At 50.3% G+C, this 19447-nt stretch overlaps 1 protein-coding gene across 5 annotated transcripts in view; it reads left to right on the forward strand.

Moving 5' to 3' along the window:
• Nucleotides 1–19447, forward strand: part of MYO7A (myosin VIIA) — a 284107-nt gene that overhangs the window by 187010 nt on the left and 77650 nt on the right. For all 5 annotated transcript variants that reach the window (XM_029602172.1, XM_029602173.1, XM_029602174.1 and 2 more), the window contains 5 exons: nt 6977–7186; nt 9250–9453; nt 10207–10383; nt 13520–13609; nt 19035–19162. In XM_029602172.1, coding sequence (XP_029458032.1) covers nt 6977–7186; nt 9250–9453; nt 10207–10383; nt 13520–13609; nt 19035–19162 — 809 coding nt within the window. The remainder of the gene's footprint in view (nt 1–6976; nt 7187–9249; nt 9454–10206; nt 10384–13519; nt 13610–19034; nt 19163–19447) is intronic.

The following is a 19447-nucleotide window of genomic DNA, read 5'->3' on the forward strand; positions in this document are numbered from 1 at the left end:
AGCAAGCTTGGCTCTCCTCAGGCTGCGAAACGAGGGGCGCAGTATCGTTGGCCTTCCTTCGGGGGGTGCTTGTTCGGCGGCGGCATTTTGCTCTTGCGGCGTACTTGGTCGCGGGGACCGTCCGGCGGCCTTCCCCAAGCAGTTTTCTGCCTGCCGCGGGCAAAGATTTAAAAAAAAAAAAAATTCTACACAGACTTTTCGCGCGAAATTTGGCGGGAAAGTCGGCCATCTTGGTGCGGCGTCGAGCGCGACACCAAGCGCGGCAGGCCCCAGGGGTTTGTTCCCTCATTTCCGTTCCCCCCCCCCCAGTCGCCGGCTCCGTGGTCTGTTTTGCCATCGGAGGCGGTGGGGGGGGAGGACCGGGGGAGACATGCCACGATCTCTGAGGGACTCTTTGTCCCTGGTTTTTCTTTTGGCCAGGCATAGGGCCTTAAAGGTTGCAGTGCTCACAAGCGACCTTCTGGCCAGGCGGGGAGCCTGAGAGGCCAATCAAGTTAGGACTGGACGCGTACTCGGCCGCAGTTCGCGGTGGGGCGATTCATAGCCAAACGCCCGTTTCGGGCCATACCGCCTGGTTTGGGCACGGTCCCTACCTCTGCCTCGTTGGATCCGGTAATTTCCTAGGTGTCCTCCCCTCCTCCGAAGGGGGCTGAGGGAGATGTCGACGTTTGAATCGTCTGGTCCGGAGATTTCCAAGGCGCCCTCCCCGCCTCCGAGGGGGGCTGAGGGGGATGGCACGCCGCCGCAGTGGACGGCGGGGCAGACACAGCCTTCGGAAGGGGATTACTCGAGCTTTATCCGCCTTTTTCATCAGGAAAGAGCTGGCCCCTGATTCCCGCCATCCTGGAGGGGTTGGTCATCCCACCCCGTTGGGGGTAGTCTCGGCTGGGCTTCATTCCTTTTTCACCTCTCTGTGTCAGCCCTGCTCTATCGAGAATAGGATACTCCGGCTGTGCACCTCCAGGTCACGAACGCTATGGGTAAGCTCTCTCTCTTGCCGGAGATCGACTGATTCCCGAGGCTCGAGGATAAATTCAGGGTGCGGTTTTCATTTTCGGCCAAGTCCCGCTTTCGTGATCCCAGGACGTCGCGTCCTCCAAAGTCTCCTGGTCAGTCGTATAGGTCTTCTTCCTCCCGGACCCCGCCATGGCAGCAGCAGTCCTTTCGGGGGAAACAAGGGAGCCCCGGCGAGCGCGGTTGATTTCAGTTGTAGAGAGATGGGCCGGTGTATCGTCAGACCAGTGGGTCCTCCGCGTGATCAGACTCGGCTGCCTCCTCTGTTCCGGTCAACCGCACGGCAGGGGCCGTTACTCCATTTACTTCGTCGTCCCCAAGACAGGCGGTACGGACAGATCTATTCTGGATCTTGGTGGAGTGAACTGATGCCTTCGCGTTTCTCCCTTCAAAATGGAGTCGATTCGGTCGGTAAGATGCCTTCGCGTTTCTCACTTCAAAATGGAGTCGATTCGGTCGGTAATTGCTGCGGGGCGGCCCGGCGAGTTTTCTGACCTCCCTGGATTTCGCGAAGGCGTATCATCACATAGGCATTCAGCCGTCGTTCCTGCTCTTCATCAGGTTCTGCGTTTTAGGACGGCACTGCCAGTTACAAGCGCTCCTGGTTGGTCTCGCGACGGCCCCCGCACGTTCACGAAGGTGATGGTCGCGGTGGCGGCGCGGCTGCGCCAGTATTATCTCCTGGTCCATCCGTTCCTGGATGATTGGTGGATTCGGGCGGAGCCCGAGGATCAATGTCTGCTGTCAGTTGGCCAGGGTCTTATACCTTGGCAGTCCCTAGGATGGGTGGTCAACTTCAACAAGAGTCATCGGGCACCCTCGCGGACCTTGGAATATCTGGGAGCTGTTGTCGACACGTCGCAGGGCTAGGTGTTCCTGTCACACGAATGGAGATACGAGCTGCCAGCTCAAGTACGGCGCTTCTTGTCTGCGACTGCCTTGCGGTCCGGGGTTATATGGCTTCCACGCCTGCGCTGGTTTTCCTGGGCGTTCGCTCATCTGTGGCCTTTTACCGTCGTCCTTACTTTCTAGCTGGGCGCCGGTTTCCGAGAAGTTCCACTTACCGCTTCCACTAGGGGGACTCGCGAGGTCCAGCCTGCTCTCGTGGCTGGATTCCAGTCATCTGTCCTCTGGAGTGTCTCTTCTGGTGCCCAATTGAACGGTGGTGACCGCGGATGCCAGCCTCTCCGGTCGGGGAGCGGTCTGCCTAGGGAGCTCGGTCCAAGGCCTATGGTCAGTGTCGCTAGCCCAGTGGTCTATCAACAGACTAGAGACCAGAGTGGTCCGTTGGGCTCTGCAAGCCTTCCTACCGGTAGTGCGGGGAAAGGCGGTCCAAGTGTTGTCGGACAACGCGACCACCGTGACCTACATCAACCGCCAAGGCGGGACAAGGAGCCCACAGGTGGCGGAGGAGGCTCAGCGCTTAATGGTCTGGTCAGGACTCCATCTCAGCCACATAGCAGCCTCTCACAGTGCAGGAGTCGACAACGTTCAGGCGGATTTTCTCAGCCGGCATCGCCTGGAACCCGGTGAGTAGGAACTGGCGGTCAAAGCGTTGCCTCTCATTTGCGAGAAGTGGGGAGTGCCCCACATGGATCTGATGGACACGTGGCACAACGCGAAGGCTCCGCGATGTTTCAGTCGAAGTCGAGAAAAGGGGGCGGAAGGCGTCGATGCGTTGGCGCTTCCCGGGCCGACGGATGTTCTGCTGTACGTGGTTTCTCCCGTGGCCGATGATCGGCAAGATTCGGCGGCGCATAGAGTTGCACCCAGCCAACGTGCTCCCGGTGGCACCGGAGTTGCCGCGCCGGCCGTGGTTCGCAGACCTCGTCCAGCTCACAGTGGCGGCACCCCTTCAGCTCCAGGGGATGGCGGGTCTACTCCATCAGGGCTCCGTCTGTTTGGAGACTGCGGATCACTTCTGCCTCGCAGCATGGTTTTGAGAGGAATCGGCTGAAGAGAAAAGGTTACTCAGCTGCGGTGGTAGCCACGTTGCTACGTTCCAGGACACAGGCGACGTCCCTGGCTTATGTCCGTGTCTGGGTGGATTGGAGGAATGGTGCGTGCAGCGTGGGGTGGTCCCTACTGCGGCTTCTGGCGTTCCTCCAGGCAGGTTTTGCCAAAGGTAAGGTCTGGCTTGTAGTTCCCTACGGGTCCAAGTGGCGGCGATTGGTTGTTTGCGAGGTAAGGTCCGTGGTACTTTCCTGGCTCTTCACCCGGATATCTCCCGTTTCCTTCGGGGAGCTAAGCACCTTCGTCCTCCATTGCGTCTCCCCTGTCCGGCTTGGAACCTCCATTCCGTTCTCTCCGCTTTATGCGCGGCGCTGTTTGAACCCTTGAAACGCTTAATTATTCAGGATCTCACGTTGAAGACGGTGTTCTTGGTGGCGATTGCTTCGGCACGGCGTGCTTCGGAGTTATGGGCTTTCTCCTGTAGGGAACCCTTCTTGTGTATTTCCGATTCCGGAGTTTGTTTGCGGACGGTTCCTTCCTTCCTGCCGAAAGGGGTGTCGGCTTTCCATGTTTTTCAATTGAGCTATCCGCTTTTGCGGTCGGGGAGCCCTCTGATCCAGAAGCGAGGGAATTACGGAAGCTTGATGTGCGGAGATCCCCCCTTCGCTGTCTGGAGGTCAATTATCCATTTCGGGTCACGGCTCTTCTCTTTGTTTTGTTCTCTGGTTCAAAGAAAGGAGTTGCAGCGTCCCGCACGACGATTGCCACTTGGCTCAAGGAGGCCATTGGTTCAGCTTACTTGGTGCGGGGGGAAAATCACTTCCCGTGGGTCTTCGGGCTCCCTCGACTCGCTCTCCAGCTGCGTCTTGAGCGGAAGCTTCTCAGATGTAGCCTCAAGAGATTTGCAGGGCGGCTACCTGGAAGTTGTTGCATACCTTTATCCGGCATTACCGGTTGGATGTCCGGGCTAACGATTCCGGGGGATTTGGAGAGAGGGTACTCCGAGCGGGACTCCCTGCTTCCCACCCTCGGTAAGTTGGCTCTGGTACATCCCAGGTGTCCTGGACTGATCCTGGTACGTACAGGGAAAGGAAAATTAGTTTCTTACCTGATAATTTTCGTTCCTGTAGTACCAAGGATCAGTCCAGGATCCCGCCCGCAGGGCTTCGCTACAGTAACGGAGAGTCCGCTCATCATGTTTTCTTAGTTCTGCTGTTAGCTTGTTTAGCTCTCCCGGTTGGGGAGTCCGGTTCAAGTAGGAGTTTGGTGTTAGTTTAAAGTTAGAGGTGCATTTTCTAGCCAGTTTTGTTACTTGGTTGCATGGCTACTTTGACATTACGTATGACTGAGGGGCTGTGACTGGCACAGGGGCTTATATATGGCTCCGCCCACAAGTTTTGCTCTGTCTCCACCTACTGGTGCGGAGTCACAACCCAGGTGTCCTGGACTGATCCTTGGTACTACAGGAACGAAAATTATCAGGTAAGAAACTAATTTTCCTTTATGTTACTCCATCTCAAGAGAGCAAAATCTTATGAGCGAGCGTTTGGTGAACAAGATTTTGCTCTCTCGAGATGGAGTAACATAAGAAGCCGAGCCCTGCGCGCGCTGCCCATTCCCTCCGAGGCCGCTCCAAAATCGGAGCGGCCTCGGAGGGAACTTTCCTTCCCCCCCCCCCCCCCCCCCCCCCGCACCTTCCCTTCCTTTCCCCTACCTAACCCACCCCCCGGCCCTATCTAAACCTTCCCCCTACCTTTGTTGGGGAAGTTACGCCTGCCAGAGGCAGGCGTAACTTTGCACGCACCAGCGGGCTGCTGGCGCGCCATCACCCGACCCAGGGGCTGGTCCGGAGGCCTTGACCATGCCCCCGGGTCGGTGCCACGCCCCCGGAACGCCCTGAAATTCGCGCCGCCCACCCTACACGCCCCCCTTACGAAGCCCCGGGACTTAAGCGCATCCAGGGGCGCGCGCAGGGGTTTTTTTTAAGGGTTACACGCATAACTTATGCGCGTAACCATTTTAAAATCCGGCCCTCTGTGAATAATTGAAATATAACTATAAATATTTCTTTAAAAAAATAGGATTTATTTTAACATTCACAGTGCACATTTCACATAAATTAAAAAAATACTAAGGATGGAGGTGGATGGTTCATGATTTAAAAACTTGATATATTACAAGGAGGTAATGTCACGAGAAAATTTATGAAACGTTTCACCTTCTCCTTCAAAAATTTATGTGGTAATAAAAAATTTTTTTTGTATTCTCTAGAGAAAAGTCGACAGTAACAATAAAAAGAAATTGCAAGAAAATAATTTCAACAACATTTATACTGGATATATTTTGGAGTTGGGAGTAAGCGATTTAATATGCATAAAATGCTGGGGTGCAGTCCCCTAGCTGGTGCACAAACTGCATGCGTAATTCCAATCCCCACCCCAGCTCTGCACCCCCCCAACTCCCCCCCCTAGAATGCCTCTGGTGAGTGTGCAAAAAAGTATATGTGAAACTGTGTTCCATGTTTACTTTTACACGCAGACCCGCCGGGGTGTGTGTGTGTAAAACAGGCATACCCCGGCATAAAACAGAGTGCATCGTGTGCATGAAACAGAGTTTTATGTGCGTAACTAGCTTTGAAAATTGCCCCCAAGAAGACTTCTGCAAAAACAGATGCTGGGCTTCTAAATCTGTCAGAAATTGATGATCCCCTGTGTTGACCAGTCCCTTACCTGTGGGTCAGTTAGCATGAGAAAAATACAACTTCTCTGGCCAGCAGTCCACTCAGTCTGACATGGATCTCTCCCCTCCCATTCTTAACCCAGCATAGCCTCTCTCTCTTTCACACTCCCCCGCCCAGCACTCCCCATCAGCCAGAAGTCCTCTTCTCTTCCAGGAACCTTCAGATCTAAACGTTTCCTGCCTCTCACCACCTCCACCTCCCTGGTTGAAATGCTTGCCGTCTCGATTTCACCAGTAACCCCCGAGGCCTCCAGAACCCTGCATCACAGCCACTCCAAGCCTTACCTCCCTCCATGTCAGCAGCAGCAGCATCGTTCCAGGAATGGGGTCGCTTCACACCGAGGCAGCTGGGGGCCAGGGTGAAGGTGGTAGGTGGAGCCATTCCTGGACTGGTGGGGGGGGGGGGAAAGTCACCATCCTCCTGCTAGCAGTTGGGGACAGGTTGGTTTGGAAAGGCCAGGGGGGGGGGGGGGGTAGGAGGATCCAAAAGGCCCAGGGAGTTACTGGTGTGATCAGGGGCAGGAAAGGTTGGAACTGTAGGAGACGGAATATTGAGGCTGATTGGGGATGTGGGGGGGGGGGGGGGTTAGAGGGCAGGGTCTGTAGGGTGGGGGCAGGCGGGGGGTGGGGCTGAGCAGTGCGCTGGATGTCGGGAAAGGTTTACATCAGCTGTTTGGGGATGGTGGAAAAGGGGCTAGCCCCGTGATGCCATCCTAAGACATGGAGCAAAAAAATGTGGCTCCATTTAATGAGATTTACTGAACGAGGTAAAATGAGCTAATGAGCTCCTCGTCTCCATATTTGAATAACTGGAATATGTGACCAGGTTCAGTCTGAATGCAGCTGCAAGCTCTCGATTTATCATAGGTTTCCACCTGTGCTAAATCATTAATGATTGCGCTGATCAGTGAATCAAACTCTCAGAATGAGTCATATGTTAGTAACATGGTCTCCTAGAAGACATGAAAGTTAGAAAGAATAATTCTGGGCTGCCTGTATATCTTCCTCTTGCCTGGTTAAAATCACCATTTTGGGAAGTATAAATGCAGGCCTGGGAATATTTCCCCATCAAAATCCTGTCATGGAGACCCAGACTGGTTCAATACGGAGGTTCGGGGCAACTGGAGAATGGTCCAGCTCTTTTGGACCCCCCCTAACCCCTCTGCTTGCCCAACGCTGGGTCCAGGTTTAATCTGAACTGGCTTTTGTCCTGCCCCGAGCATGAAGACCCTCAGTAAAAGAGCCGCCACGTCCTTTTCTCCTTCTCTAGGTGCGTCTCGCCCAGCTGGCCCGGGAGGATGCCGAGAGGGAGGTGAAGGAAAAGGAGGAAGCCCGGCAGAAGAAAGAGTTCCTGGAGAAAATGGAAAAAGCCCGGAACGAGCCAGTGAACGACTCGGAGATGGTGGACAAAATGTTTGGCTTCCTGGGGACCACGTCATCCCTGCCAGGCCAGGAGGGGCAGGCGCCGGCTGGATTTGAGGTAACCGGACAGAGAGGCGAAATTGCCAGGGCATCCTGTCGGCGTAAGCTTGTGCTGACCCCTTGATTTGATGGCATTTCTGAGGACAGTCTCAGAGAAAGTCAGGCAGGCCTTTGCCGCAGAAAGCGTCCCCGTCTGTTTTTACTCGAGCCTGACCCCCCCCCCGGGGGGAGGGGAGATCTCTTCCAGCGCAGCTCTGTAGGATCAGAGCCTGCTGCGTCTGGGGCTTGGTTCAGGACGGACTTGCCGAGACCTCCACCCCAAAGGCCAGCAGAGGGGACAGGAGTCGCCGCTCTGAGTCTTTGTCTCCTGTAATCGGCCGCCCCCCCCCCCCCCCCCCCTAGCCACTGCTGCTTCCCTCGGCTTGCGCAGGAAGTGACCTCCACTTCCTGAAGGCAGTACGAACACACCGATAGGGACTTCATCAAACCGGGGGGAGGATTGTCAGACACGCCGAGAGATATTCTTAGCACGCCGTGAAAAGTAAAGGACGGACAGAGAGAGAGAGAGAGTGGAGGTTGCTTCCGTGTAGTGGGGGTCCGAAGGGTAAGCCTGCTCTTGGGGGATCGGGGTGTCGAGTTTAGGAGCTGAAGCCTACCTGGAAAACCTCTGCAGAGCTTCTAACACTTCTCTACCCGTGAAAAGTATTGCAAAGGAATCGACGCTCGAGGATCTGCTTTATCAAAGGTTTTGCTAGCATCGCCAAAAAAGCAGATAACTTTCAGGGATGAGGTCCTAGCTTTGAATGCAGTTTATTACAGACTCTTCCACATTTCGGAAGAGTGTTGTCTGCCTCATTCTCTCTTTCTGCTCGGTGTCTGATTTCCTTCTTAATCTTCTGCACCCCTTCTCCTTTCGCTCTGTCAGCTCCTCAGCCCTTATATCATGCTGTGCAGTTTCCTCTGCGCCTCATCTATATTTTGTTTGTTTGTTTCCTACCCCTCTGGGTTATGGTATCTTTTGTACCATCTCACATTCATGTTTATTCCCCTCCCAACCTTCCTCCCGTCTCTCACCCTAAATCTTTATTTGGTTCTCAGTCCCACTAATTTCCCGTTCGCTCTGACTGGTCTCTCTCTTGTTTTATTTTCCCACACTGATAGGCCGATGCAATAAGACGCGCAGTAGCACGGGCACTTGAATTGAGCACCTGTTTCCCAACGCCCACATCCACCTCTCCTGGACCAAGTGCCCGACACTTAATATTAATTTATTCACTCCTTCACTTAATGCCGATTGGTCCATTCACTGTCACATGTCAGTGAAAGGACCAATTCCCTTTCAGAAGGCTGTCCTGAAAGGGGATTGGTCCTTTTCACTGCAAGTGACAGTGAAAAGGACCAATCGGAAAAAAGCCCTGCCAGAGGAGTCTCCAGCAGGGGTTCCTGGCCTGGAGGGGCAATTTGGAGTTTGGCAAGGACTGTTTTACGACATGGACTTCAGAATGCACCATTTTAGGTAGAGGACTCCCAGGTCCAACCCAGACCGCTTGTCCACCAGGCCAGACCATAGGGTAGGGGAGCTTTGGTCAGGCCAGCCCCCTGAGCAGGCATTAAATTTCTTATGGTAGCAGGAGACACGCTGGACAGTCTCTTGCTTAGCGAACCTCCTTGCATTGCAGGGTAATAGCTAATTAGGCTGTTACCCTGCAATTTGCAGGATTTTTTTGGCGCTAAAGCCCTTTTTACATACAGGGCTACATTAGCGCCAAAAAACCCGTGTTAAAATATGAGTAAAAACCTGCAATAGGTTTAGCGCCCCTTACTGCATTGGTCCCTGAGGGCTGGAAGAGTCCCGCGTGGCTTCCAAGCCACAGATTATATGGCAGTGGTACAAGTGTTAGGGAAGATGGTTCATCGGTCTAGGATTATGATTCTTGCCTAAACTACTACCACCACCACCACCACAAAGCAACGGGAAACAACAGCCTTATGAATGGCGTCTTTCAGTAATTGATAGGCATCCTTTTAGGGCTTCTGACATTGCAGAGATGAGCTGAAGGTCACACACATGAGAGCACTGAAAGGTCTCTTTTTTCCCCATCCCCCCACCTTCCACCACAGGACCTCGAACGTGCCGAGAAGGATTTGGAGGAAGAGGATTTAGACAGTGCTTTGCCCCTTCCCGAGGAGGAAGAAGAAGACCTTTCTGAGTACAAGTTTGCAAAGTTTGCGGCCACGTACTTCCAGGGCACGACGACCCACGCCTACATCCGCCGGCCTCTAAAGCAACCTCTTCTGTACCACGAAGATGAAGGAGACCAGCTGGTGAGTTGGTTTTTTTGTTTTAAAGGCTGGGTGATCATTGTGCCGACGGCGCAGCGGCTTCAGCATTTCTAATCTCAGCAGCACCAGCTTGACGTTGTCATCTTCAGAGAGTCCACGTCTGCCAGGGACCACGTGGAGGCCTGTGCTTTCACGAGATCTTCTAACCACTTTGCCATTCATTCTGGCAGTCCCATCACTCATAAGAACATAACACGGGCCATGTTGGGTCAAACCAAAGGTCCACTGAGCCCAGCATCCTGTCTCCAACTGTGGTCAATCCAGGTCACACAAGGAAGCACCCAACAGATCCCAAAGAGTAGATCCATTCCTTGTTACTCACTCCTAGGGATAAGCAGTAGCTTTCCCCAAATCTGCTGGGCTAATAATTGTTTATGGACTTTTCCCCATGCAAGATTGCCTTTGGCAATAGATTTCACAGCTTAACTGTACGTTGAGTGAAAAATACTTCCTCCAATTTGTTTTAAATCTGTTGCTTTTTAGTTTCATGGCACACATTTAGTCTTACTGTTATTTGAAAGGGGAAATAACCATCCTCCTATTTACCTGTTCCATCCCACTCATGATTTTATAAACCTCTATCATATCCCCTTAAATTGATGACTCAGTCTAGTACGGCACTATAAACCATAGATTTTGGCAGCCTTCCTCGCCCCCAAACACACGCACCCCCAGTTCAAGAAGCCAACGAACGCCACGGCACCCTAACAACGCCTACTGTTTTATCCACTGCAGGCTGCCCTCGCTGTCTGGATCACTATCCTTCGCTTCATGGGAGACCTGCCTGAACCGAAATATCACACGGCCATGAGTGATGGGAGTGAGAAGATCCCCGTCATGACGAAAATCTACGAGACCCTGGGAAAGAAGACGTACAAAAAAGAGCTACAGGCTCTGCAGGGAGAGGGAGAGGTGAGAGGCAGACTCTCTAGTCGTATGGATTTCTCATTTTGTGTGTGTGGGGGAGGTTATTAAAAGTGCACCGATTAAAAACGAGTCAAAAGGTAATGGACAGAGCAACTGGATAGATTTGATATCTTTAGCAGGATAACAAGTAGAGTCCCTCCCTTAGGTACTGACCTAGTACAAGCCCGAGTTGGACACACGGGAGGAATTTTGAAAGGGTTCAGCTGCCTAACTCTGGGACTTAGCCAGTTAAACCTCTGCTTTTGAAATTTCCTCCCCCTCCCTCCGTGCCTCACCCTACCGAGTGGCTAAATTTTCCTTCCAGTAAGCAGAAGAGGGCTGAATTTAGCCAGTCAAAAAATGCAGGGCACCAGGGGTGTTCTCGGGATGGGCTTACGACCTAGCCAGCCGGCAGTGCCTATCTGAGGATCAGCTCAAAGGACGCACACAGGGCATAATTCATGAGGGTCTTTTCCCACAGGCTGTAATGAACTGGGCCCAAAATCACTTCGCTTAGCTCCAAACAGAGCTTTGAATGGGGGTCCACGAAAAGGATAGGGAAGGTAATTTTCACCCATGGACTTTAGCTCAAATTTTCCAAGTGGATTTATGGGCGCGAGTCCACTTTGTAAAAATTCCCGGGCGGGCGGACGGACAAACGGTGGCAACATATACGCGCGCATTTACGCCTGCGAGGGAGCAAGGGTCAGCGAAGGGTGTGTAGATCTGCGTGCGTGTAAAATGATTTCTCCCAACCCCCAACTCTGCCTCCCTCCAGGTCGCCTCCTTGAAGAGCTGGTAAAAGAATGCCCGAAATTGCTTTTGGGTGTCCTGTTACACACTCAGCCCCTCCCTCCTGTCCCCGCTTGCTAATTTTCAAAAGGCCACTTTACACACATCAAACCAGGTTTCATGAGTGGGAATCCTTTTGAAAATGACCCGCTAATGTGTCGTTTAAACTGTCTGTGACTTTCAGATATGTGTTTTAAACATGACCTGCACCTGGGGGACTACACAATCTACAAGGGAAAGCCATTGTAAGACAGTCCATGGGCCTGTAAGCACATTTTCAAAGGGAAACCCCCTCCCGTGGAGTTTCCCTTTGAAAATGTGGGCCGGCAGAGGGCCAGGGGTATTTTTGGAGCAGGTGCAAAGTGCTAAAGGTACACGTGTGGGGTTTTCAAAATGAAATCCCTCCGCCTGCTTCACCCCACCCCACCCCCCCCCCCATTTCCAACCTTACCCCGCCCTCTTTTCGCAGCAGGTAAACAAACTCACACTAAGGAGTGGGGGAGAGCAATTCTTGAACCACATTTCACGAGTTTGCCCACATGAAAGTTTTGTAAATATTAACACCCCCCCCCCCCCCCCCCCGATGTGAATGAAAGAAAGTGGTGCGTTAGCAGTTAGTGTCTCTGCAGGAGAGAGGCGGAAATTAGCAATTAGTATTCATGTGTGTTAAAAACACTTTTCTGCTGGTAAATGTGGTGAAATACACAGCGCAGGAGGAGAAATAAAAAATGAAGTACAGATTTGCTTTGGTGTTTCTTGTTGACACTGGAAGTAACACTGGAAGAGGCCCCGGGAATCTCTGCAGTTCTTGGGCCTATGCGAGAGAGAATTTGAGAGCGAGAACAGTTCCTAAACTGTGGTAATGCCAGAACTGTCAGTTCTTCAGTGGAAGAAAAACTCCCCCTCACCTAGACAAAAGGTTTTCATATAATGATTTTCCTTTTAAAGGTTCCCCGACTTCACTGTAAGACTGAAATATCTTCCCCTGGCTTTGCTAAATTCCCCTCTCGTGAGCATTCAAACGCTCGTTGCACAAGTACGTGTAACCCTCTCTTCGGGGACCTCTCGGGACGCGGGGGCACGCAGCTGTCCTCGGGTCCTGTCTTATTCCCGTTCTCCTCTCTTCTCCAAGTTACGCCAGCATGGTCCCCCGGGTTCATTCCAGCGGGGAAGGAAGATGAACCTCGGGGGCCCTTTGCTCTCAACTCCTTGAATCTCTTCTGGGTCACAGTACTCCGGTTTGGGATAATCTCGTTTGAGGGCACCCTTGACCCCGAAGAAACATTCTGGACACTCAGGGTGGGTGTTCAGCTAAAAAAAACCCTACTGCAGCCAAAAATACCTCTAGTCCAATTCACATTCAAAATTCTCCAGATAATCTTCCTACAAAAGTGAGTCCACGATTTCTTCCCTCACTTCCGGTAGCTGAGTCAGTGTCCCTTTGGACGGCAAACACTAGAAACACCTGACGCTCCTGAGTGGGTTCCTCCTAGGGCTGTGACCTCCTTATCGTTTTTTCTGATGGTAAACTGGGGGTTTTAGGTGGCAGAGTCCCCAAAAGATGTTTAAAATTAAAAATAAATCTCCACTCCTTCTCTGCGTGGGCAGGAACCGGTGGCCTCCCGCGACACAAGAATGAAATCTCTACAGTAAACTTCTCTTTTCTTCCCAGACTGGATACTGCGGGCCCTTTCTTTAACTGGACGGAGGGAGGCGCAGAATCTTCCTGACATCCCATGGCGGGAACAGGTCTCAAAACCAGCAAAAACTCTCAAAACCAGAATCAGCTCTCTCAACAATTGTCTCAGGTCTCCCAAGACACAATCCCTTCCAGATCCATGAGGTTGCTGGTCCGGGCAGAGTTTTTTCCCCCCTTGGATCAGGAGTGATCTGGGGAGCCCATCACTACAAAACTCTCCTTCCTCTCCCAAATCTCAAGAAAACCAACTCAGCTCCTAGTGCCCTGCTGACCGAGCCGGAGAAACCTCTGCGGAGAACGCCTGTAGGGATGGTCTGCAGACTACTGGATCCTAACCAGAGTCTTAAGTCAGTTTGGCATGTGGGGGATCTAGTGAGTTCCCCCACGTCTGTCATGATGCTTCGGACCTGAGATCCCGTTTTTCAATTCGGTCCGTATCTTCCCAGCTAGGAAGAAAGGAGCAGGAGGCAGTTCTTGGACAGGTTTGGGGAGCTGTGAGATGGATGAGAGCCAACAATAAATACATTTCTTCTGCGATAGAAGCGTGCTTCTGTTTCAGAGGTGCCTGGCTCTATTGCAGTCTCAAAACTCATCAGGCCTGACGTGCCTTCGAACTGTCTCTAAATTATTATTTATTTTTTGCCATTTCAGAGTGGCCTTGTTGATGGACACAAGAAGAACAGTGTCCGGCATAAACTTGTCTCCTTGACGCTGAAGAAAAAATCTAAACTCACCGAAGAGGTAAGAAATGAAAGAATTACCGTTGTCTAGCCTCTTGTACAGTGAACATATTGAGTGCCTTAGGACAATGGTTCTCAACCAGTGGTAGATGAACCCTTGGGGGATATTTGGAAGCTTTCTCTTAGCGTCCTGGGAGTCTGCAGTCTGCATTCTTAATGCTCATCCCAATCCATTACCAGCACCGATCTGCACTCCCTCCCAGATTACTTGTGATATCTCCCAGTTTTGCAGCAATTGGGAAGCAAGCAAAGCTGCCATGATTAGCATGAGAGGAGCAGGCACCACAAAGAACAATTAAATTACCCTGTTTCCAGTGCCCACATTGCTGCCTCATCCTCTTGTTTCCCTATTGCCTGGGCTTTCTGATTAGAAATGAAACCTGCACAAAGGTGGTAGAGGAGCAGCTGGGAGGTGACGGGAGGTGCAGCACTTTCACTGCCCCCCCCCCCCCCCCCGGCACTTGCTGCTGTTCCCGAGTCCCGCTAATCCCTTGCTTGCAGTTGCTTTGCTTCTGCTTCCCCGTTCGTCGTGGGTGCCAGAGCAAGATTGGGGAGCTAGAATGGTGAGAGGTGGGAACAGCCGAGAAGCCAAACAGGAGCTAGGAGCCGGTCAGGAGAAACAGGAGTGACGGGGGACTGCCGGGTGGGGCGATGGAACTAGAGGAAGGAGCTGGGTGAGCTGGGCAAAGGCAGACAGGAAATGGACTGCTGATGTGTGTGTGGGCATTAGGGGGAGGGTGGGAGAGATGGAGAGCTGGGAGGGAGGGGGAGCCAAAGAGAGAGGGAAGTGGAGAGTTGGGAGGTGTCAGGGGGGAAGAGTCAGGGAGAATGAGATGGGGAGATGGAGAGCTGAGAGCTAGTGAAGACGAGACGGAGGGCTCAGAGGAGATACGCAGGGAAATGACAGCATTGGAAACTGAGACATGAAGGGTGAGAGATAAGAGGGAGAGAGCTGAAGTGTTGGCAATGAAGAGAGAGAGAGCGAGAGATGGAGAGAAACGAAATCAAAGAAAGGTATCAGAGAGAAAAGTGAGAGAGATGGATGAAGAAAGGAGATAAGTATAAACGTAAATAAGATATGGACAGGAGGAGCAGGTAGGGCAGGATTTAAAGTGTTGGCCCCCGTAGGCTGAGTGCCACGGCGTCGCCCCTTTGAAGCCGTGCCGGCATGTGCCCCTAAAGAACGCAGAAGAAGGCGGCTCCCCATTGGTCTGGATATTTCACGCCTTCAAAAATCTGGCGCCCTATTGGAATTGTCCTGGCTCGCCTCGGCCTAAATCCGGGCCTGGAAGCCCGAAATGAAGTTAGAAGGCCTAGACAAAATGAAATGAGGAAAAGAGACTGAGAGGGGGAAAAAATGTTTTAAACAGCCAAGGTAGGGGAAGCACATGTTCTATCCGGCTCAGGTATGGTATTTACACTGCTTGAGTTTGATTTCTCTCATTAGGGTTATCTTTCTGCGTGTGGTAGGCATGCCTAACGTCCATCATATACTAATTCTGGTGGGGCGAATGAGGTGGGTAGGGCAGTGCCCACTTGTAATTATTCTTCCCCCCCTCTCCCTGAACTGAGCATCGTAAACCTGGGCTGCCCGGCCCCTCCCGCTGCAGTTCCCTCATTCCTTCCCCAGAGCTTCAAACTGCTGCCAGTTTGTGGCCGGGCATCACCTGGAGCCATTTCAGGGAATTACGTGACAAAAAAAAAAAAATGCAAGAAACTAACTAACTAAATAAATAAAGTGATGCCAAAAAAAATAAAAAATAGTGCACGCCCCCCCCCGAACTCAGCGCTGCCGGTTCCGCCTTGCGGATGTCACTTCCTGCTGGAAATTGATTTGCGCGCGTGTGCGAGTTTTATTTGGCAGGTAAGGGGATAAGTTAGTGTCATGGAGCATAACTTAGCCAGCAAACATGGATGCAAGTCGCACCAGTTTTCAACGTGGATTTAACGCACAGAAAGTCTGCTTTGAAAGTGATCCCAGTGAAGCCTCGCAAACTCAGTCACACCTGATGTGCCACATCTGTAGTTTTTATGAGAGAATTTACATGCATACTTTTTTTTTTTTTTTCAAATCGAAAAGTTCCAACCCCCGGAAAGCCTTCCCCCCTCTGCACATAATTTTATGCACGGATCAGTTGTGTAGTTTTCTCTAAAGGGTCATTTCTGCAGGCAAAGCGTTACTTTACCCACGTCAGTCTCTTTGAAAATTACCCTCCAAATGAAAAACAGGTCCAAAACTCACACTTAAATGGAAATATAGTATTTGCTCTAGATTTTGAATTTTTGTAATCCCAGTTGGGGTCACACAAGACATCTGAAACTCTTGAAAGGAGCAGAGTAGTTCTGAAAGGTTGAGACCCGGTGCCTTGGGGCATGCAGCCTGTTAATGGTCAGTGGTCCAGGGGTCGAGATGTCAAGAGCCACGGGAGTCTGTTGCTGCGCCATTGCTTTCAATGGAGAACAACCTGCGCGTTTTTGGGGACCACCTGCAGCAAACCCACAGCAGCTTGTGGAACACTGCAGCATTTATAGCAGTCAAACACTGTGAGAGTCCTACGAAGACCAGAGAACAGCTCCTTGCTAGTATAGTTCAATATATATATATATATATATATAAAACCAGATTTCCTGTCACAAACAAAGATCTTAGGCTATAGAACACATTCGTAGGGCGATTGGCCAACTATCCCTATCAGTAAGTGACAGTCTTTCATTGTATTTCAGTTGAGGGTTAAGATCTATCCCTTATTTCCCTGTCAGGTCCCTCCCTCCAAGTGTCTCTCGGCATGACAATCGGGAATTAGTCACCTGTAATAGGCATTGAAAGACTTAAGCTCATGTTTTTTTAGGGACACCATTCCTCTGCCCACCGGGTCCTCTGGCCCCAGACAGCAACCAGTCAGCGAGACCAAATTCTGTCTGACAGTCTACAGTCCTTTGACTGCTGCTCTGTAACACTATAGACACCCTCAACAGGGAATGATGGGGGGTCTCCATCAAATGACTAATGAGAAGAGTTTGAAGGACTTAATATGTATACCCTGGAGGAGAGGAGGCGCAGGGGAGATATGATACAGACCTTCAGATACCTGAACGGTTTTAATGATGCACAATCAACAAACCTTTTCCGTTGGAAAGAAATCAGTAGAACAAGGGGTCACGTAATGAAACTCCAGGGAGAACGACTCAGAACCAACGTCAGAAAACATTTCTTCATGGAGAGGGCGATGGTTGCCTGGATTACCCTTCCAGAGAAGGTGGTGAAGACAAAAACATTTTCAAAGGAGCATGGGGTAAACACTGTGGATCCCTAAAGACTAGAAGATGGAAATGAAGAAAAGAGTTCATGGGGGTAACTTGCTGGTGTGGCAGTTACTACTCTTAACCAATAAGCCTTCGTACCGTTGATGCAGCTCCATTATTGCTCTCTGCTTTAACGGGAGGGGGGGGGGGGGGGAAAGGAAAGGGGAATTAGATTCAAACAGCAACCAACAAGGACATTGGATTTTACAGTCTGGGAAAACAAACAAGCATGGCTTATTGGTTAAGGGTAGTCACAGCCGTATCAGCAAGTTACCCCCATGCTTATTTGTTTTCCCCCCATGCTAAATTGAATATAGCTCCCTCCCTCATGTGTTCCATTACCATTTGTTTGAACAGAGCCCCTTGCGGGGCATCCACTATCTCTCTACTTCTGGTAGATTCCACAGGAGAGATTCTCCAATCTATGGCCGGCAGATTAAAATTTCCAACAATCAACACTTCTCCCTTCTTTCCCATCTGACCAGTTCTTCCGTTTGATTTGGAGGCCTGTAAACCACTCCAGTAAAAATGGATGCACCATCACCTGTGTTTAGGACAGCCCATAATGTTTCTTCTTTACCCCATCTTCCTTGCAGCTCAGTTGCTTAGATATTGTTTTTGACATAAAGAGCTCTCCTCCCCCTTTTTTGTCTTCTCTGTCCTTCCTTAACAAGTTATATCCCGGTATGGCCATATCCCAATCATGAAATTCCATGAACCATGTCTCTGTAACAGCAACAATGCCCAAGTACACCGCCACCATTAGGGCTTGCAGGTCTGGGATTTTATTGCCCAGACTACGAGCATTTGTGCTCATAGTTTTCCAGCTTTTCTAGTTCAGGTTAGTGCTTTTCTTGGACCTCTTTTGTGCCTTATTCATCTGACTTTTGTTATCCCCTTCACCCATTTCCTTTGTTTTTGTATTTGTATTTGGAGGATAACATTCTAATTTCTTTCTGCCACCCCTGTCGTCTAGTTTAAATGCTTTATGGCATAGGATTTGAATTTATCTCTTAGGATCCTTTTTCCTGCCAAATTCAGATGTAAGCCATCTTTGACATAGAGCCTTTTCCAGTTCCATACATGGCCCCATCCTCCTATATATCCAAAACTTTGTTCATTACACAAGTTTTGAGCCATGATTGAAGTTAAGTATATGACATAGCCTCTCTTTCCCCTCTCCGTGAACAGGTAACACTTCTGAAAAGGCAATAATCTTCGCCATGTGACTAATCTGCTTCACCAGAGACTGTAAATTTCTCTGTACCTCTTGGATAATGTTTCTAGCAAGGTTGTTGGTTCCCAGATGGATGATAATATCAACTTTAGAGTCTTTGCTTTCTTCTTTGATTGCCTTGACTATTTGAAAAACATTTCTACCAGCCGATAATCCTGGAAGACTTTAAACTAGTGTTTCCCTCGAAAAGAGTTCCCAAATTAGTGCCTCTGATGACTGAGTCACCCAGCACAGTGATCTTTTTCTTATGGTTATTGATTGTATTATGGAATTTCTGCTTGCATTGGGTTTCTTCTTTCTTTTCAGATACCACTTCAATTTCTATCGCAAGAGCTTCTTCATTATCTAATATAGAGAAGGCACTTAAGAGCGCATGAGACCCGCATCACAGGTCTTGCTCTACCAGAGCCCACTGTAATCTAGTTGTTCTTGGGTTCTTGTATGCTCTGTGTAAGTGGGGTTGGACATGTGGGCTGCACAGTTGAGAAGAATGGGTGTTTTTGGGTCACAGGTCTTATCCAAGGAAATTGAGGAGTTCTTAATGGCCCCCTGCAAAGTGCATTGCAGGGGGCCACCTGCCCCAAAGGAGAGATGCTCAATACTTTTTTTGTGTGTGTGTTTTTTTTTAGTTAAATATACACCCAGATTACATTTTCCAAATTAAAAATAATAAAAAAAATATTGCAAAGAATCACAACCATAAATCAAGTAATGGGAAATACGTGGTCTGGAAGTGTGGACTCAAATTTGTTCTTTTTTCTGAAATTATCTTGTATTGCAATTACGTAAATTTTGACAGAGGAAGTATTCTATATCTTTGAATTCTTTCTTTGCCTCTTCTTTTACGTAGTTTTGTTTCCCTTCTCTCCTTGCCTCCTGTGGCCAGGTTACGAAGAGACTTCACGACGGGGAGTCTACCCTCCAGGGGAACAGCATGCTAGAAGACCGGCCTACCTCAAACCTGGAGAAGCTCCATTTCATTATCGGGAATGGCATCCTCAGACCAGCTTTAAGGTTAGAATTAATTTTATGTCTACCATCAATGTACATAATGCTGTGCATGCATGGGCAGCCATAGAAAGGACAACAGAAAGTGCACAAGATATACATGAAATGAACAAAGATATGGAAGGTTCTACGACTCTACCCCAAAATGGCTTATAATCTAAGGCCTCTACACCGCAAAAATGTAGAAGTTTGAGCAAAAAACTGAACAGAAGTAAATCCCCACAGGGCCGAGCCAAGCGTCCTCCTAACCGACCCAAATATCTTTTTAATTACAGTATCAGAAACGAGAAG

The sequence above is a fragment of the Rhinatrema bivittatum genome, chromosome 5 (assembly GCF_901001135.1).
Source record: "Rhinatrema bivittatum chromosome 5, aRhiBiv1.1, whole genome shotgun sequence".
Lineage (NCBI taxonomy): Eukaryota > Metazoa > Chordata > Amphibia > Gymnophiona > Rhinatrematidae > Rhinatrema > Rhinatrema bivittatum.